Raw genomic sequence first — 22,526 nt, forward strand, 5'->3', positions numbered from 1 at the left:
TCCTTAAATAGTTGAGGCATTGCTTTCTTGTTAAAATGCACATTCCTTAAATAACCCAATCTCAATGGGTGGAAAAGAAAAAATAATTTACAATTTCAGAGCTCTAGAAGGTTATATATATTTCTTCCATAATCAATGGGGTTTCCAATTCCAAATGGTTTTCAACAAAACCTTGGTAGTGGGATATACTATATTGGCATGTAAATATGGGAATTTTACATTCACTGCGCACTCCACATTCATGCAACTTTCAACTTGATCTTCAGTTTCCAAGAGCATCAATTTGTAGAGCAAAAACTTGATAATTTTTGCAGAGAAAGGATGGTGACTTTTTCGCATGCAGGCTGCCTATTCCAGGATTTCAGATGGCCAAAGGCACTTCCATGTGGAAATCTCCTCCTCACTGCAAAGTTTTCTGATTCCTCCATAAAATCCATCTGCCTCGTTTCCTTCCTCTCGGTGTTCTTTCCGATTGATTGTGGCACGCCTCCACCTTGAGCCTGCGGTGTACTGGTTGAATTCTAACACCACTGTATCTGTTAGAAACCACACAGTAACTCGAACATCAATAATTAATTATGCTGCACTGCACATTCAATTCAATACAAGAAACCCAGCACCATTATAATTTGATTCCGGCAACTCTAAGAACCACATCGGAAAAAATCCCAAAACTGAATTAATCAACTTCTCCTAACAGGTGGACAATCATAAAAGCATGAAGCTTTAGCAATTATGCACCCAGGAATTCTTGTCTGCTTAAAGTATATTTATCCTTTTCAAGTTGAAAATGATGACCAAAAGAGACCCTTTTCTTTCTTTTTTATGTTGATGGAGAAAGGATGGGAAATTAGTGCTGATGTAAGTCGACTAGTGGGGCATTTGAGCTCCGTTGGTATAAAAAACTAGTGAAAATGAATCAAAATTTTACAAGTGTAGAACAACCATTCCAGCCCCACACAGCTGAAAGATTCCAAATAAGCAAACAAACAGAGTCCACAGGAGACATTGGGTTCTTTGCAGTGTGGTTGGCCATAAATATTCTGCTGATATAGAAGTTATCAACATGCTGGTGGAAATTATGACATAATGAAAACGATTCATTTTTTGGGACCAACACAACAGCGCAACTCATGAACCAAGTATTGCAAATATAAGATTCATGAAAGTGACCTGCCCTAACTTTGTGTGTCCTCCATGAAAGTTAACTTCATATTTATCTCATCCACAATTTCCTAACGCCTTCTTTCATGAATATTAAGCATAACTAAAGCAAATATCTAAACAACTCCTTTACTCTCTCTCTCTCTCTCTTTCTCTCGTACAGTTAATTTCTTTAAAACAAGTTTAAACCATTCCACTTTGTATCCTCATCTAATATGCAGAAGATATGTCCCTTAGTCTATCTTCGAAGGCAGATAAAACAGGATGTTTACACTAGGAAAGTAATCTTTCAAGACGAAATTGGTGGATAGATTCACATTTTAAAGGAAATCCCTAAGGAATATAATAGACTGCCATTTGAAAGAATAAAAGATGAGATAAAGTTACCACTATTATGGCATCGGCAATAATTATCATTCCCATCACACGATTCCAAGTGACCGACTACACCATACCACCAACCTGCAACATATATGGCTACCATATCAGCTGTAAAATCATTAATATGGATTATTTAAAAGAATTTATTGGCATACAAATCGCATTAGAAGTATTTGTAGAAGGATGATTTCCACAATGCTAGGGTAAGAATTCTTATTATATAACAAAGTAGTCTGCTGCTTAATTCTTAGCAGAGTATATTTTTGTTCTATGGTTAAAAGCTTTCCTCTAATCATCAGAGCAATTAAAGATGATATAGGGGGCCACTGGTGTTTTCTGAAAGTGAATAACACAGTTTCTTCTTCAATGGAAAGTTCCATATATGCAAGTCATGTTTTTTAACACTGCAGTAGTTCTTTCATGAACACAACTCTCAATCCTCTCCATCTTAAACCAACAGAAACTGTGAGGAAAGTTTTGGAGAAAAAGGAAACAGAACTTGTGAAATACTGCAAGCGAATTGTATGAAGAAGAACTAACCATAAGGGAATTCTTTGTTTCTTCTCCATTGAATCTCGATGTTATCACCAGGGCGTAGCTCATTCAAGCAATCAGAAATGTGAAGATCATGTGGTGAAGTGTCGAAAGGCGGTGCTCGTAGCCTTTCCCATGGCACATAGTTCTCTATGGCCACCGCCCTCCTTCCATGAGGAGGGTACCTAAAATTACCAAACCAATCTAAGATTAATTTCCAAGTATTAGGCCTCTTGATCCTCTGAAGCAGAACAAAATTATTTACAACCAACATACCAAAATCAAAAGTATGTTAATTATGTTCAACTCCCTAATTACCTGGCCTGGAAGGTGTCAGTACGGGGATCATAACTCAGTTCTGCATCATAACATGACAACATAAACCCAACATGGCCATTCTACAGAAGAGCAGAACATAGAATTTTTAGAATAAAAAAAGGAAACAAAAAACAGCATATAGTTTGCTGGTTAAATTGGATTTAGCATATGGGATTTGGAGTTTCATAAGTACCTCACGGTTATAAACCTGAGCTGGGAACCAGAATCTGCCAGTTTCAAGAGCAAGAAACCAAGACATGATTGAATCATCTGGCAAAGAACACTGCTTACTACTATCATCAACCTTTGATTTAATCCACCAAGATGGCCTAACAATTGACAAGACCCTCATCAGACCTTTTGGCTTCCCCTGCTTCAAATGGCTTGAATCCTTTCTTGTTCTTAAAGCTATATGCCATTGCCACTCTCTATAAGCAGCAGGACCAATAATTCTACCCCACTTTTTTTTCATGTGTTTTTCCCAGAAATGGTCACTAATACACCTACTCCTCAAAGAGCTGCAAACACCAGCCATACTACAAAGAGCAGCAGGTGGTAGCCTTTCAAGAATGCATTCCAAGACCAAATCTGGTAGGTCCAAAATTGACATGGCACTTTCTTCAACCTCCTCAAAGTTATCAACTTTTGAAGTGAAAGACATCTTTTTGAGAGACATTTTGGAAACGACTGTGGTAAAATAACCAAGACCAAGAATGTTTTTGATCAATCTGGAACTGAGAAAAAAGGAAACGTCTTTCCTAAACCAGGGAGACAATAGTCTCATCTCAGTTGCCCATGGTGGGAGTGGTTTCAAAGTTAAGGACTTTATAAAGAAGATGATGGAGAAACAACTGATGAAGAGGTAAAGTAGCATTCCAAGATATAGGAGAAAAAAAGAAATAAAAGGTGAATTCTTTTATGGGTCCAAATACAATGATGTATGGCAAAACAATATAATAATAATAATGGAAGAACTCAGTTGTCTCTCCTGTTTTCTCTCACCCTACTTAACCTTCAAAAAATAGAAGTGGGATCTTCAAAATAATAACAGCAAAGACCTAACTTTGATGAAAAATCAAAATCAAAATAAAAAAAGGGGTTTTATTGGTAAATAATCAAAGCCCACCAAACCCCCCAAAGGTGGGCCTCCCTTGTCAATGACTAATCAGAACAAGGATTTGTAATTAATATGACAAGAAAATTTTGTTTGGTAACACAAAAGTTACCTCAGAACCAATCTAAAACCCCTCCAATACAAAGCTTACCAAGTAGCAGTGTAACAAAGAGCTCCTTCCCTTTTTTTTTTTTAATGGGAGAGAAAAAAATAACTCGGTCGTACAGACAACCTAAATAGCTGTCATGTAATGAGAAAAGATCTAGTGGATGCACCCAGAAACAGGTGAATGAAGGAAGATGGTGGTGGTGGGGTTATTGAGATCTGATATGGGTTTCTGACACCTGGAAAATTATGCCCCCAAAATAATATTTATCTATGATTAATACGTCTAGATACAAAGACCCATATCCATAAAATCTCTGAAAAACAGTACCCTTTTGCTCAGAAAAGATAACGAAAAAACATAAATTTCTTTTCTTTTTGAATATAATAAGGTGAAGGGAAAAAACTTCAAAACAATAAATCTGGGTTAGTTCGGAATTGAAAGAAAGACGCCGAAAACAGAAAGAAAGAAAGAGATTGAGCAATTTGATGAACAAGTAGATGAACTCACCTTTCCTCACCAATTTTGGCCTTGTTCATCAAATTCTCTCTCTTTTTTTTTTTTTTTGGTTATTGGAAAAAGAAAATATGGGTAGGGATGGGGGACAGTTAGAGGAAGACAAGGAATGGGCGGTTAAGGTTAAAAGGAGTAATTAAATTTATGTGGATATTAATAAAGAGAGGCAGTGAAGTGAGAAAAGTTATTATATTTATCTGATATTCTCTGATTTAGTCTTCGTTTTTATGAGTTAATGAAATGTGGGAGGAAAATCCGTTTTAGCCATACAAAGCAACCGTTGGGATAACGGATGTAGAAGGAATCTTGGATATTAAAAAGGCTTGGGATGAGTTCAAGTGGCCTGCCCACCTGTTATTTTAGCGCTTTGGACCATTCAGGTTTCACCACCTGGCATTGAGTATTGGAGATGGTGAAGCCAATAGAAAGCGTTGGATAGCTGGTATTTTGGGTATTAAAAAAGTAAATCCATCAGCCAAATTAACTAAGCTGCAATCTCCGCCATCTTTCAGTCAATTATTGATCGTATCTAAAGGAAATTAGTTGGGTGAAAATCTTAATGGTTATCTCAGGGTGGTGACAATATACCTTCTCATGTGTTAAGGCTCTTAATACCGTCACCTATAGAATTAATAAAATAATTCCGGATTTTTTGTGGGAACATAATTGGAAGGAGCAGAAACTACACATGTATATTTAGGCCTACGACTTGCAGAATATATATGAATGAGACTCTCCTTAGAAAATGCTAATTCAACCAAATCCATGTTTCTATCGAAATATTTTGCCACTTAACATCCAATTTGATTCATGATTATTCTAACAACTACAAATCACATTCAATTAGAAATTTTATAATAAAGTAAAATCAAACCATTATTAAACACAAATAAGTTAATAATCTAGATAATTCTAAACACTAAATTCAATATGAAACTTTATAATAATATCAGCATTTAATAATCACACTTGAACATATTTATCACATAAAAATTTAGTTTAAAATTGGACGCCAAAATGTCGGAACTGATAATAAAAATTAGGGGTAGAAGCCTAATTAATTATGGACCCTTCAAGCTGGCCTAGAGATAGATAGAAGCTTTGATGCAATTATTGTCATGAAAATATTTCCGCTTTTAATTTCTTTTCATTGATAAATACACGTACTGTGAACTAGTTTATCTATACAAGTTATGTTCCTTCTCTACCTAAAAAAGAAAAAAAAATGATAATAAAAGTTATGGTGGAACTGGGAAAGGACAGTTTTATTTTTTTTCTGAAAGAAGGGAAAGGGCAGTTGAGCCACTAGCTTTTAACACGTGACTTTCACGTGCTTGATGCTTTTCTTTTACTTAAAAAAATTTTATCTCCTTCGTCTTGGTCCAATTGAAATGGAGTTCCAATTTATAAGCTATTCTTTTATATTTTTAATAATATTATACAGTATTTTTATTTTAGGGATAAAAGGTGTATTATGTGAAAATATTAAAATTATAGTTTTTTCACTTTTTTATTTTTTTGTAAACTAAAAAAATTATAAATTATATATGTCACATATAAAATAAAATAGAATTACATCAACAAAATCATATGCATGTGTTGCTAATTAAGCAAATAAAGGACATGCTGTAACCATCAATTGTTGAGCAAAGGACTTATTTGATAAAACTTAAAAGATCGAGTACTCAGTACAATAAAACAACACAATTTCATTTATTTTTTAAATTATTTGTTCAGGGACTTCACACTATATCAGATTAACACACAGAGTTTAATAATTAACAGCTTGATCAACATTATTGATCACTGTCTCATAATTTTTTTTAATTAAAATTATCCCTTAAAACGTTATTTTGCAAATGATTTTTACTTATGTACTATTTATTAAGAGCAAACTAGCAATTAAATAGTTTAGAATTTTTAAAAAAAATATACTTAACTTGGGTCAATTGAATAATAAAATTTATTATATTAAAGTCAAACAGAAGCGGAGCCTCTAAGGAGCTAAAGGGTTCCTATCCCCACCTCAAGATTTGCGAAACCCCCGCTCAAAAAACGGTTTGTTGATAATTGAATTCAACGGGTTATAAATTAAGAAAACAAATTAAAACTCTATTGTTATTTATGTTTTCTATATTTAAACGTTTCCAATTAATTGGATTATCAGTTATAATTAGGTCAACTTCAATTATTTTTTAATAGTCAACTTATGTACAAGACTTCAAGTTTATCTAAGAATATCAAACTTTAATATTTTTGTTGCCTTTATACTTATATTTTTAATATTTTCTTATCTTTTAAATTCCAATCTCTTTTGAAATTTGGATATATTTTTGCTTTCAACACATATGTTAGTTTGTTTAAAAAAAATTATTTTGATATATTATAGGATAAGAAACTTAAAAGAAATTGTTGAAGTCAAATTAAGAGGAGATTAAGGGTAATAATTTTCTAATATAAATTTAGAAATTAATTTTTTAATTTATCAAATAACAATTAAAATAGAAAATTAATATATTGTAAGTATATATGTGAGCACCTGAATAATAACAAAATAGAATGGTTTACGAGGAATTCAGTTGAAAAGGTTATAGCAATAATATGTTCCATCACTTCATATGGAATTGAAATATTTTTCTTGAGAATTTAGTATTTTAAATGCCCCAAAGCTAATTAATGTTAAGATACGCCTCTGCTGCGAAATGAATAAAAAAAAGAAAGAAAGTATAGTTTAACATATTTGTGTTTCTTTATTCTAAAAAAACATATTTATTATTTTAATTTTTTTTATGCAACATGACATATAAGATAAATAATATCATATCAACATAATTATTATGCGGATTGTCATGCCAACATCGTTAAAAATATATATTATTTTAATTAACATTTATGTTAAATTTTGATTTGATGCTTTTTAAAAGGTGTTAAAAAAATGTGAAAATGATTAAATCACTTGTTAAGTACATAAAATTTGGTTACACAGGAAATTTCCTACATCTATAGGATTTTACCAAACATAATCTACCATTAATCTGAAATATAAAATGTAATTTTAAGTTCAACTTATCGGTTAAAATATCTTTTTTAATAAAATTTTCCTCTTAAAGAGTTAGCTACAATTTGAACATGAAAATAGTTTGTATACAAAATAATTGCACTAACAATAAGTTACTAAGAATAAGCATATATGTGCTATTTTTCAGTAATTTATCATTAATCTTTAGATAAGCATTATAGGGTTGCAATCATTTATTCAGTGTGAATGTTTACTTTCTTGAATTATGTTTGAAATAAATCTTCCATGTGAAATTAAATAATTAAATATCTTTAAGGATTAGACTTTTATAAAAACTCTATTTCATTGCTTCAATGGTATTCAACGCGAATTAATTTATAAAATCATTACTCAACATCTTTAAAGAGATGTAAGAATTAAAACAAAATTTTTTTTATTAAAGCACATCAACGTATATGATATATTAATCACATTTGATTGTACAATTACTAACGAAAAATTAATTAATTATTTAAATGCACAAAAATATCTAAACGAGATAATAAAACTTAAAAGCTCTTTAATATTTCATAATAATGGCATAACATTCTAGCCACGGCTAACATTTGCTTTGGGTCCATTACATCATAAAGAAATGGATTACAAATTTATTAAGTTACACATTTTCGGCTAAAACAATGATTTTAGATCTCGAATATTAAATGGAACATTGATTATTAATATAAGTTGTGCTGTTTTTGAAAAAGGTTAATAATAATGGTGGGTTGAAAAGTATATGGAGGTTTCATCAAGGCCAGTGGATAAGGTTTTCAACTCTTTCCCCATGGCTAATCCCTCTTTCATTTCTAATCACACTTGGAATTGCTTCGCCTTGTCGGGGCAACGTGTCTCAAAAGGAAAAGCAAAGACTCTTCTTATTACCCATTAGCAATCGTCACTACCCTCTAAATTATGCTTGAAAAATAGTCATGTAATTATTAAAATTTGGTCATTCTTGGTTGGATTGACATAATAATATTTGGGATTTGGAAGTATGGATGGGTGGAGACATTAAAAAGGTAAAGGAGAATGCCATTAATTTGTCAATTATCATATCATTCAATGCCACCGATGAAATTAAGTATTCGGTTTGTATTGCCTTTATTTATTTAAATTATTTATAATGTTTAATTAAATATAATTCCCTAACCTAAAGAAAATTAAATTGAAAAACATAACATGTCAATTTATTGTAATAATACCTTTAATCATTACTTTGAACATATATTTTTAAAATTTAGAGATTAATTGATTTAATTTAAGAAAATTTATAAAACTTAATTGTTAATGTTACATGTGAATTGGATTAATATTGTTTTTTCTTAAGATAATTAAATACTCAAAATAAGCGAACGAAACATATACATTAAATTTATAAATTTCATATTAAACTTAAATTTGATGAAATTTAATATATTATCTTTACTAACTCATATCATATCATTAATAATTTTTAAAATTATTAATGACATAAGTTAAATTAATTCAGAATCGATTATAAACTTAAGCAGTAAATCAATCAAATTTATTAAATCTCATTATTTTATCCATAAAATCCAACTCTACTACATAGTTCTTCCCTAAGGACTAGAAATGCCATGACGAGCAATTCTCGGTTTATCTAAGGTCCTACATTGCGATTATTTCTTTCCATTCCAATCTCTTTTTTTTTTCTGTCCTTTTCCATACATTATGGAGCAATTTGTAGCAAAAATATTTTAAATTAAAAAATGTTGAATTAAAAAAAAGATAATTATAAATAGAGTATATTAATTAAGTGTCGGGTTTAATTTTTGGGGGTTTTGGTTATCATTAGGAATTTGATAGGGTGATCAAAATTTTGATTCTTTGTCTCCTAAAGGTTAAGCAGCCCAGTGCATCATAGTGCACTTGTAATATGAACGAACCTAATTAAACCAAATGGATTGGGGTTTGGTGGCTATGCCAAGTCCAAGTTTTAGTGGCCCCCTTTTCGTCCAAATAGGTCAAATTTATTATTTATTATTTTATTTCGTTTAAAGCTTGGTCAAATTTTAAGGGCGCCATTCTTCATTGATTAGTAGTATTAGGGTTAGTTTGGATGAGCGGTGTGTTTACCTCCGGTGAGGTTAAAAACAGTGGTGGCGGTGAGATTAGTTCCTGTAGCGGTGAGATTGGGTACTGTAGCGGTGAGATTAGAAACAATGGTGAAGTGTGTGTTTGGATTCAAACGCAGCTGTAGCGGTGAGGTGAGAATGAAAAATGACTATTAAGGACATCAGATTAGAATTGATATATAATAGAATAAAAAATCTGCAAGAACCATTGGTTCACGTTTATTGCTTAAAAATCTATCTACAATACAATTTCTTCATGTTTCTGTCAAATAAAATTAACAAATGCTAATTTTTTTATCTATTTTAGAATGATTTGACAAAAACTATAAATTAAAATACTCAAATAAATTTTCTTCTAAAGTTGGAGGACTAAAAAGGTTATTATGCCGAAAAAGAATAATAATAAAATAGATAAACGTGTAATTCACAGGAAGGATGATGGAAGGCTATTTGGGTCTGTTATAATGTCAACTGCACTGAAAGCCTCTAACTGCTGCTATTTGCTCCAGCTGAAAATCAGCTGATCAGTGTGGTTGAAAAGCAACCTCACTGCACTGATACCCCCAACCAAACACAAATGCAGTGAGTTTGGCACCATCTTTTTCTTTCAAACGTGCCTCACTGCCTCAATCCAAAGGAGCACTTAGGCGGCTTTTCATGCCCACATTTCAATAAAATATAATTTTAGAGAATGAAGTTATTAAGAATGTAATTGTGGGAAAAGTTTGGTATAAATAAGAAAATTAATCCAATAAAATTTATAAGAAAGTTGCACCTTTGGTTTAATAGAGATGTAGTGATTATTTTCAAAATTATTTTAATCAAATAAAATACAAATGATCAGTTTAATACGTTTAATGATGTTCAATATTATTAAAAAAATAAATTAATATATGGTTAAATGGAATGGAATACCATTGTTCAAAAAAAAATAGATTACAATTTTTAAATATTTATTATATATTTGAATTAGAATGTAAATTAAGATTATTATTGAAAAAAGTGAGTAGTTTTGATTATACCAAATGTACTCTTGATTATTAATAAAAAAAATAGTTGAGTGTGATATAAAATGATTTTATATTAATCATAATAATTACAAGAAAAGGTTGTGTTGATTCCTAGTAAACAAAGGTAGGGGGGTGGGTTACTTGATATGGATTGTGGTGGATGAGAGGTATTGGGTTGAAAATGGAAAATTAAAGCCCGTAAATGAGAAGAAATGAGGTGTCCCCAAGAAACAGAAAAAACGGTTTTCCAATATAAGGCTGAGAAATCCCATTGTTTAGAAAACAAGGATTTCCAACATTTAGAAAGACAATCCTCCATAACTGTTTCGAGACAATGTTAGACAGGTTTCATCCTAAAACCCCGCACCATCAGTCCCTCCAATTTCTACACCAAAATCCAAGCTGGTCTACGCTATTCTTTCAACCAACACCTTAATTCCTTGATTAAACTTGAAAATTGATCTCCCCCTTGCTTAAGGCCTTCACCATCCCCCTCAACTTCCATCTCTCTCTCTCTCTCTTTCTCTCTCTCTCTCCCTTCCACCATGGGGAACCTATGCTCTCGCAGCGACCCCGCCGCTAACCCCGATGAAAAGGGAGAACCCGGGCCTGAAAATGAATTGAATACCAGCACTTCCATGAATGAAGACTCCCCCAACTCTCCACCCAAGGCTTCTCCTACTCAAAGCATCTCCTCCAAGCCTTCCAACAAGCCCAACCCCATTGGTCCCGTCTTAGGCCGCCCTATGGAAGATATTAAAACCACCTACAACATTGGCAAAGAATTGGGTAGGGGTCAGTTTGGGGTTACGCATTTGTGTACCAACAAGTCCACCGGGAACAATTCGCCTGCAAGACTATCGCCAAGAGGAAGCTTGCCAACAAGGAGGATATTGAGGATGTTAGAAGGGAGGTTCAGATTATGCACCATTTGACAGGTCAGTCTAATATTGTCGAGCTCAAGGAGCCTTCGAGGATAAGCATTCCGTTCATTTGGTGATGGAACTATGTGCCGGAGGAGAGCTGTTCGACAGGATCATTGCTAAGGGCCATTACACCGAGCGTGCCGCTGCTTCTTTGCTTCGCACGGTTGTCCAGATTGTGCACACTTGCCATTCTATGGGGGTCATCCATAGGGATCTCAAGCCCGAGAATTTCCTTTTGTTGAATAAGGATGAAGATTCCCCTCTCAAGGCCACAGATTTTGGTCTATCAGTCTTCTACAAGCCTGGTACCTATTTTGTGGAGATGCTTCCTTTCATCTCTCGTGATACATTTAATGGATTATAACAAACATTATTGATTTGATTTTGCATATTATAACAAACAGGTGAAGAATTCAAAGAAATTGTTGGTAGTGCATATTATATTGCACCTGAGGTCTTGAAGAGGAAATATGGACCAGAAGCAGATATATGGAGTATTGGTGTTATGTTGTATATTTTTCTATCTGGTGTTCCTCCCTTTTGGGCCGGTAAGTTGTTATATTATCATTCTCATTTCCTGCAGGTAATTAATTTAAATGTATTCCAGCAGCTAAAATATACAACTTTTGTTGATAGAATCCGAAAATGGGATATTCAATTCAATATTACGCGGCCACATTGATTTCTCGAGCGATCCATGGCCTTCAATTTCACCTCAAGCGAAGGAACTTGTGAAGAAGATGTTAAATTCGGATCCCAAGCAGAGGTTAACCGCAGTGCAGGTTCTAAGTAAGATGGCTCAATGTTTTGTTTTGTGCTGTAAAAAATTCAGCCAGCATGATTCTAATGAGATATGTATGCGTATGGGCAAACAGGCCATCCATGGATCAAAGAGGATGGTGAAGCACCTGATACACCTCTTGACAACGCAGTTATTTCTAGGCTCAAACAGTTTAAAGCAATGAACAACTTCAAGAAAGTTGCTTTGCGGGTATTTCATTAAATCCATATTATTTCAAAGTTCAAACATCTCAGTGATTAGACTTGCCAAAAACAATGGTAACAAATTTTCCTGGAAAATCTTGCGTAGGTCATTGCGGGATGTTTATCAGAGGAAGAAATCATGGGATTGAAGGAGATGTTCAAGGGCATGGATACCGACAACAGCGGGACCATAACACTCGAAGAATTAAAGCAAGGCCTTTCTAAACAAGGAACAAAGCTCACTGAATATGAAGTTCAACAACTAATGGAAGCTGTAAGTCATTTCCAAACATCTATTTCTATTTTTTCCGTAATATTACAAAAGATAAATATTTACCTACTGATTTTCTTGACTTCTATGAATATGTATATATATTATATAGGCTGATGCAGACGGAAACGGAACCATAGACTACGATGAGTTCATCACGGCCACAGTGCATATGAACCGAATGGACCGGGAAGACCATCTCTACCATGCCTTCCAACACTTTGATAAAGACAACAGCGGGTAATGATATATAGTAGCACTAAATCTAGTTCCAATCATTTTACGTTGTGAAATTTTGTTTTCTAACCTGGTGAATGTAACTGCATATGTATATATGCCTACTTTCAGGTACATCACGAACGAAGAACTAGAGCAAGCTCTGCGTGAACATGGCATGCATGACGCCAACATTAAGGAAATCGTTTCTGAAGTTGACTCTGACAATGTAAGCAATATATATTACTATTTTGAAAGTAAAGCCAAAGCAACTTTTTCATTTTAGAATCAACCTTTTCATTCAAAATAATCATGGTTAACTCACACATGGTATTTACGACGTTTGACACATTTTTATAGGACGGAAGGATCAACTATGATGAGTTCGTGGCAATGATGAGAAAAGGAAACCCTGAAGCACATACCAAGAAGCGGCGTGAATTATCTGTTAATATCGAGACATAAAAAAAATTATTAATACAAATGCATTGTAATTTCCCATTCAAAATCAAGAGAAAAATTGGGAGAGGATACGATAATATTTAGGACATGGCTAAGGTTTTTCTTTTTTAAATTTTAAGTTTGACGGGGATTTGAGGATTTCTAAACCTAATGGATTTTTTATTTATTTGTTTTTGGTATAAAGAGGTAGTATGAGAATACAAAACAAAGGGCCATTTTTCTTTATTGTAATTGAATGAATTAAACTTGAAAATCAATATTGATATGTTTTGATTATTAATTTTCTTAATTTTTTTATGAACATTGTAATCAAAAAAGAAAAAAAATATAAACTGATAATATTGAAAAGATTCAAAAATAAATTAAAGTTGCATTGTTTTAATCAGTTGTTGATTATTGCATCCTAATCTTACATCACCAAATAAATCAGTTGATAATTAGCATCTTGATAATTCAAATGATGAGTTACATCTCTTACAACACATACAATTTAAGTCCGTTTTGATTTTGTTGCCAAATATTCCTCTTTCACAATAATTTAAACTTAAAAGTTTAGAGAGCAGATTTGAGAAATAATAATAAGAAGAAATCCACATAGTAATTTATACAAATTGAATAAAGAATAATTTATACAAATTGAATAAAGAAAATCCGAAAAGGAAGGTATAGTGTAAGCAGAAAAAGTTATTGTTGGTAAGGGATATTAAGATCAAAATCCAGCATGGTCTTAGGATGACTTAGATCAGGCTGTTGAGATAGATGAGGCAACAGCATTGGGGTCATCATACAGGGTTCTTGTTTGGTTTTGCCCTGCTGCAATAACTCCACCTTGTTCTTCTTCACCCGATGATATGTTTTGTGGCCACCAAGAGCCTGACCCGTTTCGAAAGTCTTGCCACATATCTCACATTGGTGCTCACTTTTCACCGCCTTATTCTTCCTTGATCTTCTTGCATGGCATGGGTCCACTCCGCTCGCACTTTTTGTACCTCCTAGTTCGAACTCCATTGAGGTATCTTCAGTCTTCATCTTCTTGTTTTTCCTTGTCTCCATGTGGGGGGGTGTCACCCTCAACTTCAAGGGCTGTGCATCCTGGCTAGGGATTCTGTTGGAGCCTCTTTTACCAGTTCGAGACCACTTGAAATTGAAGTCTTTGATCGAATCGATGGTGTGGGGGCCATTCCCTTGTTTGACAACGGTGTCAACTCCGCTTGAAATAACATTGCTTTCTTGAGACGAATCCATATGACGATGGATGTTCGTATGCTGGCACAGCAACTTCATCGATGAGAAACTTTCAGTGCAAACCAAACAACTGAAGAAATCATCATCATCATCATCATCAACATCTTGTTGTTGTTGTTGGAGCTCAGTTTTTGAGGTGGGGTGATGGTGACTATGGATCCGAAGATGGCCAGCCATGGCCCTCTTCGACATGAACCCTTTGCCGCAGTATCTACAAAAGAAACTATTTCTTGAATCATGAGGGGTTTCCGCATCCTGGGTTTTCAAATACTTGCCACCCAAGAAAGGTAAGGAACAAGAGTCCGCAGGCACCATCTCACTTCTCTTATCGCTCCAATCACTTGCCTCAACTCCTCTTCACTATCATACATTATCAGAGAATAATAAAAGTGGAAAGAAGATGAAATTACCACAGTAAATATATCAGAGGATAAGAAGAAAACACTGACTGTGTCGGGCGTATCTATATATATACATAGATACGGAGAGAGAGTTACAGAAGAAGACAAACCCAAGTGAGGTAGGATTTGGAGATTGTATCTTGACTCAAATTTAAAGAAAGCTTGATTAACAAGTAACTTTTAATTATCCTTTGTTTTTTTAGGGATTGTTAAGTCCTTTGCTAAAACCTACTTCTTTCTGACCTAGGAATTCTACATTTGCTTCGCGATATATATGACCAATAATTAACTGAGTCATGCCTAATCTTAATATTATTTCAATAATTAACCAAGTCACGATTTAATTAATGACACATATTTCATATTTTGATATTGTATTTCCCTATTCTTAGTATTATTTTATAGGGTGATATCAATTGGTTGGACTGGATTTTTTAGATTTTTAAATTTACCATCATAATTCAATTTAATTTTTGGTTTTTTCATATTAATTTTATATTTTGAATTTTTACACTTATTTTAACAACATAAGTTTTGTATTATAATTTTTGAATATTGTTTAAGAAAATTTCAAATTTTTTTACATAAATATATATATTGTAAAGAAGAGATAAAAAGTATCAATTAAGAGCTAATAGTAGATCAAAGTTGGATAGCCTTATCATCAACCAAAGGAGGGGCAACATGAAAAATTCTTACGCCAATGGGAAAACCTTTCATTAGATCAGCTAAAGTGTCCGCAAAAGAGTTTGCGTCTCTATGTATTTGCTTAAAAAGCATTCTCCCCTCACGGTTGCACATTTCTTGAATTCGCAAAATCAAATCCATGTTTGAATGTCCTCTACAATCTCCATTAACATCTTTGATAACTAGAACACAATCAGTCTCAATAATAACATTTACCCAATTAGCTTCCCAAGCTACTTGGAGTCCATCATAAATAGCCTAGAGCTCAACTTGTAGCACACTATACCTCCCAATGTTCCTTCCTATTCCCCACATCCACTACTGCCAACCAAGAAAGACTTGAATTCGGATTTCGAGCATTATCTATAATCAGTTTAAAGAAACCAATGGGCGGTGGTGCTCAACTTTAATTTCGAGTTCACTATTTTAATGTTTATTTTTATATCATAAAAAATTAAAATTAAAAGTATATTAAATAAAAAAATTCGATTAAATTCTGTGTAACTGTAGTTTTCAAACTTACATAAAATAAACCATTCAAATATCTCTCGGAGTCAATTTTCAATTTTTCTTCTTCAATCCTATTATCGTAGATTAATTTGCAATGTTGACTTGAAATCCATTACCTCCTCCTGCTCTAATTTATATTTTTTGACTTAATTTTATAGTGATTCAAACTAGAACCGTATTAATTTGGAAAGGACCATATTTCTATTGTAAGAAAAAGAAGGATAGAATAAGGTTCCGTTTGTTTGCCAGTAAAATATTTTTCAGAAAATAATTTCTGAAAAATGATTTACTTTTCTAGAAATGATTTATTTTTTTGGTGTTTGGATGAATCTATGTAAAATATTTTCCGTTATTTGGTAGATTTCCTGAAAATATTTTATAAAAACCGTTTTAAATTAAATAAATATATATTTAAGAATGTATTATCTTTTCATTGTTTATTTGAGTTTATTATATATATAAATAAATTTATATTTTAATTTTTTTTACATATATTGCAATGATTTTAAGTCCAACTAGATTTTAACTATATTTGTTAATACATACTTTATCTGACTAAATTATACAGTTTTCACTCAAATGCATAATTTAGCCGGATGAAGTATGTATTAACAGAATATGATGAGAGTGGAGAAAAATTTTCCGAAAAATGTCTTACCAATTAAAAATCTGTAAGACATTTTCCCTAAAATCCCTTCTCATTTTTTCGTGTTTCTGAAAACGTTTTATCAATGTAAGTTATTTTCAAGCAAACAAACACTGAAAAATTAGAAAAACATTTTCTGAAAAATATTTTCCTAGTAGACAAACGTACCCTAAATATTATCATTTGAGCAGATCACTGTACATAATAGAACTCAGTTTTGTTTTACTTTCTGCTTATGAAAGTAATTAAGGTACATTTGCATTAGTAAAAGCAAACTAGTCATCAAATTTACTCGATATTTACTTTCATGATATCACAATCTAATTAAATTGAATCTCTGGAGGATCTGTGAGTTATTAGGGAAAACACAGATTAACCCCCAAAAAAAATTAGGTCAAGCCACAAAACAAAATTTCATAACTAAAAGAATATTAAAAAAAAAAAGTCAGATCCTATGGTCTCTTATAGTCCCCATTGAGGCCCACTTTTTGTTCATAATGTGAATGCAAATCATCGCTGGTTTTGCCATTGTGTCTCCGTATATAAGTATTAAACATGTGCAAAGGCAATCCATCATCACCCAAAGCTTCATTCTCACTTTTTTCTCAGCTGAAATGTTGACACCAGAAGATAATCTAGTCAGTTTCTGTCAACCGAGTACCGCTTCTCCCATTAGATTCTTCCCTCAAATAGCTATTACGCGAACACCAACACCAGTACTGGGGGATCGGTCCATCTTCTCCAATAACCCAAGAATGCTCTGCTAAAGCATTCAATGTCATCCTCTGTTTCGGGTCTGAAAAAAAACAAATGTTAACATTTTCACAACCATCAAGAATAGCACAGCCATGGTTGGGTATGAAGGACTCTGAGCTCAGAAAGAATGATTTCACTAACCTTTGCAAAGAAGGCCTTCGAGTAAGATCCTCAACTCTGGGTTCATGTCACTTGGCAGAATTAGAGGGTTATTAACAATCTGCAGAAAGAAAATGAGGGATGTTGTTGGCTGTGGGAGACATAATAAAGAGCAACCAGAGAGAATGCATGCATGGCTAAGTAAGTGCACAAGAGACGGAACAATCAAATTCCATACCTTGTCATATGTATCTTGTAGCGTTTCACCAAGAAATGGATATCTTCCGAGTATCATACAATACAAAGTAACTCCTAGAGCCCACGTGTCTGCAGCTTTTCCTTGATATGTTAAACCTGTTGATTGATTTCAAAATGGTAAAATCAAGCTTATGATATGTTCTCTAATTATTTCTCCAAAAGCTAGAGAATAGTTTTGGCTAACAGAGGGAACACTGACCTACACAACACTCAGGCGCAGTGAAAACAGGAGTCCCGGGAGATCGGCGAAGCTCATCATTATCATCCTATAAAAATAAAATGATTGAAAACAGTAAAAACTTACTCTCCAACAGAATAACAAGTATAAATTCTGTTAAAATTTTCAACGAAACCTTTTTAAATGTGCATCAAACACAAGAACCTTTTAAAGTTTTTAACTTCTTATGCACTAAACTAGTCAATTCAATTGCATGTAACCTATCAAGAACACGAACATGACCCATCTGCATTCTAGCTTCTATAAGAAAAAGAGCCTATTCACAAAATTTGTAGTTTAGATCAAACTAAATAGGCCTGGCAATACTGGACATGACCCAATTACATGATAAAAATATGATACACGAGGAAAGTAATTAAAACATGGCACAGAACATAAATGACACAAAAAATTAGCAGAAACAGAGAACAAATTCACACGTCAAAATATGAGGATATTTATGAGTGAAGTACCATCATTACCTCAAACACCTGGCTGACACTAAAATCTCCTATCTTCACTGTACCCGTGCTAGTAATCAACAAATTATCTGGTTTAATATCGCCATGCACAATATTCTGTTTTTAAAAGAAAAGACCCAAGTAAGCACAGAAATAATTGTATTGTCTACAGGACTATCACAGAAAACAAGATGCTGGATATAAAAATGTAAAATAAATATACACCGCACAGAAAATAAAAAGGTTTCTGGATTGATAAATTTCCTCATCTAAATGTCAAATTACAAATTATCAGACATGCAGGGACATACTGCAACATATATCATAGATATCACAATTCACAACTAGCCAACTCTCTTCTTCAGGATGTTGCTTCAAACTGACACCTTAATTATTGTGTTTGTGTTTACACAAACAAGGAAAAACAGCATGCAAGGAAAAAAAAAATGAAAGACCCGAAATGATGCACAAAGTTGGTTTTGTAAACATACATGAGCATGGAGGTACATAAGCCCAGATACTATATCTCGCACATACTTCCTAGCAGTATCTTCCCCAAGGCCTCTTGGAGGACCAGAATCCTCACAAATCCATTTGCCTTCAACATATTCAAGAACTGAACAAAATGAAAGGCTAAGTCAAATACTCTTTTAAGCACATCACTCACTAGAGAAAGAAAAGAAAAAGGAACTATAAATACCCATGTAGAATTGATCCATTGTTGGGTCATCAATCACCTCAATGAGATTAACTATATTGGGATGTTCCAAAATTTTCATAATTAGAACCTGTAAGGGAAATGGATATTATAAATATGTGGTTATCCCAAAAAGTAATTTAAAAAAGGTGCTTCAAATGTCAACAGTAGATAACTAAGGCAGTTCTCTCCACACAAAATATCAAGTCAATACCTCACGAAGAACATCAGTCATTGCAGTCTCGGATGGTGCAACCCGCAACTTCAATAAGTGAGACTTATGAAAGGCCTGTATTTCAATGTAGAAGTAACTCATTATTGAAAATTGAACCTTAATTTGTCATAAATTGTACTAGATCCACCAAGTGCAAAAGCAAACTTAACCTATAAGAACATAATAAATAAATCTTTCTCAAATTTTAAAAACTCTGGTTCTAAACAAATAAATGTAACTGAATTTCCTGAAAGCACTCTTTCTCAATTGTTACTGTCATTTTACACTCGAAGGAAACACTTTTCTCTGCTGAAACAAGCTACTAACCTTAATAGCATAGTGTTTCCCATCAACCCTGTTTCGATATAGAACCTGCCACAAAAGCAAACAAAATTAAAATTTAAATCCTTTATGAAAAATTATGTAAAAAGTGACTTTCAGCAACATCCTTACCACTTTTCCGTAGCTACCAGAACCAATCTTATACTCCCTCACATACTCATTAATCATCTTATTCCCATTTTCATCCTGGAAAATGAATCAAGATTTCATGACTTCATAATCATAAGAGACAGGAACAATGAAATGAAACTTACGGGTATAATTACAATATAAAGAGGTGAAAAAGAATTTTCACATGCTGGAAATACATCTGCAAGACAACAATATTAACATGCACGATAGCATTCAGTGACAATGAGGTCAAATAACTCATTTCAACACGTACCTCTGTGCGTACGATCATGTTGGTTTCCTTGACAGGAACCTGCCTGCAAACCAATCCATTGTTCAGTTTGAACCTCAAAATCTCTTCAGAACGCTTGCCACGGCCCAGAGACTCAACCTCATCTCCATGAGCAGTGCAAGTAACCTCACCATTATATGAACAATCATCATCATCTTCTTCTATTTCTTCGTCTAACAAAAATTCCTGGGACAGTGGAAAATTTGACCTGCAATTGGGCCTAGTGGTTTGTTTGGGCTTTGTTGAGAAGCCGAAGCAACCAAAGCAGCCCATTGCTCTAGCAAATGAAAAGCTGTTACTAAACATTAGAACACTTGAAACCTTGAAAGTAGTAAGTTACAAATGAAGAACAAATCTTGAACCTGCAAAGAGCGCATAAGCCCAGATTAATAGACCCGCTATCTAGAAATTGCCCATAGAAATTTCAGATTAATATTAAAACCAACTTAACTAAACATACTGACTACATTACACTTGTGCTCCATTAGTTCACTAGATTTACTACTTTCTCTTTTCTTTTATTTCTTTCTTTTTTTAACTTCGTTGAATTTGCTAAAGCCCTATACTGTATTTGATTAAAAATGAGAAAATTACTAAATTGCAACATGCAATCAGACGTGATTGATTCATTTAAAAGCTAAAATTATTCAAATATTCAATCAGAAAAGCTCGTTTTTAATATTTTAATGCCTAAACTACATTGCTACTTGCTTTTGTATATAACCCTTTTTTTTCATGAAACAACAAATAAGCATTAGAACTGAGATGAACACATACGATACCACATTTCACTTTAGGCTCAATTTATTTGATTATTTGATAAAAACAATATTCATAACAATATAACATCGAATCATTAATTCGAAATAGTAAAATGGAAACCTAAAATATAATTCAGTTAAAAGTACCTGATTTAAATAAAAAAGGAGGAAGGAGGGCTTGAAGCCCTGATCAGCTTTACTATTCCAAAGGATGCCATTCAGCCAAATGAAAGGAACAACTTCCAACATTAAACCCACTACTATCGTCACACAACATCGCTAAACCTCCAGTTTTTTACGTGGACCTTTTTTCTTCCCAAATAAATACCTAAAAAATAATTAAGAAAAAAGCCTATGTTTGAATTTGATTTCTATCGTAAAAGATGAACCACTACGAAGAAGAAGAAGATAAGGGGGAATTTGATTAACCCTATTACAGAGAAATTTGAATCATGAAAAACCCAGGGACGATTTTGGTTTCTATTTTTCCAAATCAAAACACGAATCAGAGAAATCAAAAGTTCGAATTCCTATCGATTTCTTCTTGCTTCTGCTTTTTGGGGTTGAATTCACAAAGTGAGAAAGGCTACTTGTGTCGACAAAAACAAAAATAAAAGAACAGGAAAACGATTTCTTTTAGGCCTTATGTTTACAGTAGGGTAATTTTAGAAACTCGCTGTTATATTTTAAAGTGTAAATTTTTTAGATTATAAGTTTTAGGTCTAATCATGCCCCCGTCCTTGTACTTTTCAGATTTTTGAAATTTATTCTCCTTACTTTTAATTCCAAATATTTTATATATCATCAATAAGTTAATGGTTTTCTTTTATATATATAAAACAAGAGGGCAAAGCCTTTATATTACATCTCAGTAACTCTAGTTTCAATTGCGTCCCCCGAATCCTCTTGGACAGCTAACAGAACATCAATTGGTGATTTTCATGGTTTTAGTAGACTTGATTATCGTATAAAAAAAGTAAGAAAGTTTGAGTAAAAATATAGAGTTAGAAAAATGAGTTTAGATAAAAAATAATAATACCCATTCTCTAAATAGACCAGGCCTCAAGTAAGTTTTTTGGACTCTGGCCTAGCACGAATTTGTAAAAAAAGTTATTGCTTTTTATTGTTGTTTTCATTATTTTTCTTACTGTTTTGTCATGATTTTGATATTGTCTCATTATTATATTACCATTATTTTATTGTTAATTTTACAACTATTTTAAAAATATTTATTTGATGAATTATATTTATTTAAGTATAAATAATTTTTTAAATTTATTTTTAATTTGTTGAAAAATATTTATTTTATTATTTTTCATATGTTTGATATATTATATTTTTTTAATTTATTTTTATATAAAAATAATAATATAAAAAAATTAATACAAGTAAATCAAATCAAGTTTAGGTTTTAATATTTTTATTCAAGTAAAGTTTAGACAAAATTTTAAATTTATTTTTTGAACTGAATCAAACCTAAACCTATAAATAAATCTAATTTTTTATTGGAATTCGACCCAAACTTCACCCTACTCATAAGTCATAACCACTAATTTCATCCCACAAAATCCAGCATCAATGATCTTCGACATTTTATTCACTACTTCATTTGCTTCTTTAAAAAAATCCCAAGAAGCCAGCTCGCTGATGCTCCTAAACAAGGCTAATGGGCT

General features: G+C 32.8%; 3 protein-coding genes and 1 pseudogene across 4 annotated transcripts; 1 reads left to right on the forward strand and 3 right to left on the reverse strand.

Moving 5' to 3' along the window:
• Positions 1-102: 102 nt before the first annotated feature.
• LOC107959269 (F-box protein At2g26850) lies at positions 103-4,418 on the reverse strand. The gene is made up of 5 exons (XM_016895275.2): positions 2,591-4,418; positions 2,398-2,477; positions 2,086-2,264; positions 1,552-1,626; positions 103-536 (listed from the first exon to the last, which is right to left on the reverse strand). The coding sequence occupies exons 1-5, from the start codon at positions 3,269-3,271 to the stop codon at positions 349-351; spliced, it is 1,203 nt and encodes a 400-aa protein (XP_016750764.1). The 5' UTR covers positions 3,272-4,418; the 3' UTR covers positions 103-348.
• Positions 4,419-10,631: 6,213 nt separating this feature from the next.
• LOC107959268 (calcium-dependent protein kinase 34-like) lies at positions 10,632-13,432 on the forward strand (annotated as a pseudogene).
• Positions 13,433-13,840: 408 nt separating this feature from the next.
• On the reverse strand, positions 13,841-14,716 carry LOC121229543 (zinc finger protein ZAT4). Its single transcript, XM_041114146.1, has one exon. The coding sequence runs from the start codon at positions 14,714-14,716 to the stop codon at positions 13,841-13,843; it is 876 nt and encodes a 291-aa protein (XP_040970080.1).
• A 2,190-nt stretch (positions 14,717-16,906) lies between these two features.
• LOC107959266 (serine/threonine-protein kinase GRIK1) lies at positions 16,907-21,518 on the reverse strand. 2 transcript variants are annotated; one of them, XM_016895272.2, is made up of 12 exons: positions 21,001-21,518; positions 20,075-20,369; positions 19,801-19,875; positions 19,675-19,719; positions 19,348-19,422; positions 19,137-19,224; positions 18,928-19,052; positions 18,458-18,553; positions 17,958-18,024; positions 17,739-17,854; positions 17,543-17,621; positions 16,907-17,441 (listed from the first exon to the last, which is right to left on the reverse strand). In XM_016895272.2, the coding sequence occupies exons 2-12, from the start codon at positions 20,363-20,365 to the stop codon at positions 17,281-17,283; spliced, it is 1,218 nt and encodes a 405-aa protein (XP_016750761.1). In that variant the 5' UTR covers positions 20,366-20,369; positions 21,001-21,518; the 3' UTR covers positions 16,907-17,280. The 2 variants fall into 2 exon arrangements, with proteins under 2 accessions (XP_016750761.1, XP_016750760.1); XM_016895271.2 differs by having other exon boundaries at positions 20,075-20,454.
• Between the last annotated feature and the right edge of the window lie 1,008 nt (positions 21,519-22,526).

The sequence above is a fragment of the Gossypium hirsutum genome, chromosome A05 (genome assembly GCF_007990345.1).
Source record: "Gossypium hirsutum isolate 1008001.06 chromosome A05, Gossypium_hirsutum_v2.1, whole genome shotgun sequence".
Taxonomy (NCBI): domain Eukaryota; kingdom Viridiplantae; phylum Streptophyta; class Magnoliopsida; order Malvales; family Malvaceae; genus Gossypium; species Gossypium hirsutum.

Excerpts from the sequence above, each read along its gene's own strand:
- LOC107959269 (XM_016895275.2), bottom strand. The coding sequence starts at position 3,271 with ATGCTACTTTACCTCTTCATCAGTTGTTTCTCCATCATCTTCTTTATA. Across the intron at positions 2,265-2,397 it reads ACTGACACCTTCCAGGCCAG|GTACCCTCCTCATGGAAGGA; the intron begins GTAATTAGGGAG and ends TGGTAATTTTAG. Across the intron at positions 1,627-2,085 it reads AAACAAAGAATTCCCTTATG|GTTGGTGGTATGGTGTAGTC; the intron begins GTTAGTTCTTCT and ends TATATGTTGCAG.
- LOC121229543 (XM_041114146.1), bottom strand. The coding sequence starts at position 14,716 with ATGGTGCCTGCGGACTCTTGTTCCTTACCTTTCTTGGGTGGCAAGTAT.
- LOC107959266 (XM_016895271.2), bottom strand. The coding sequence starts at position 20,398 with ATGTTTAGTAACAGCTTTTCATTTGCTAGAGCAATGGGCTGCTTTGGT. Across the intron at positions 18,554-18,927 it reads TTATGTACCTCCATGCTCAT|AATATTGTGCATGGCGATAT; the intron begins GTATGTTTACAA and ends TTTTAAAAACAG. Across the intron at positions 17,442-17,542 it reads CGAAGGCCTTCTTTGCAAAG|ACCCGAAACAGAGGATGACA; the intron begins GTTAGTGAAATC and ends GTTTTTTTTCAG.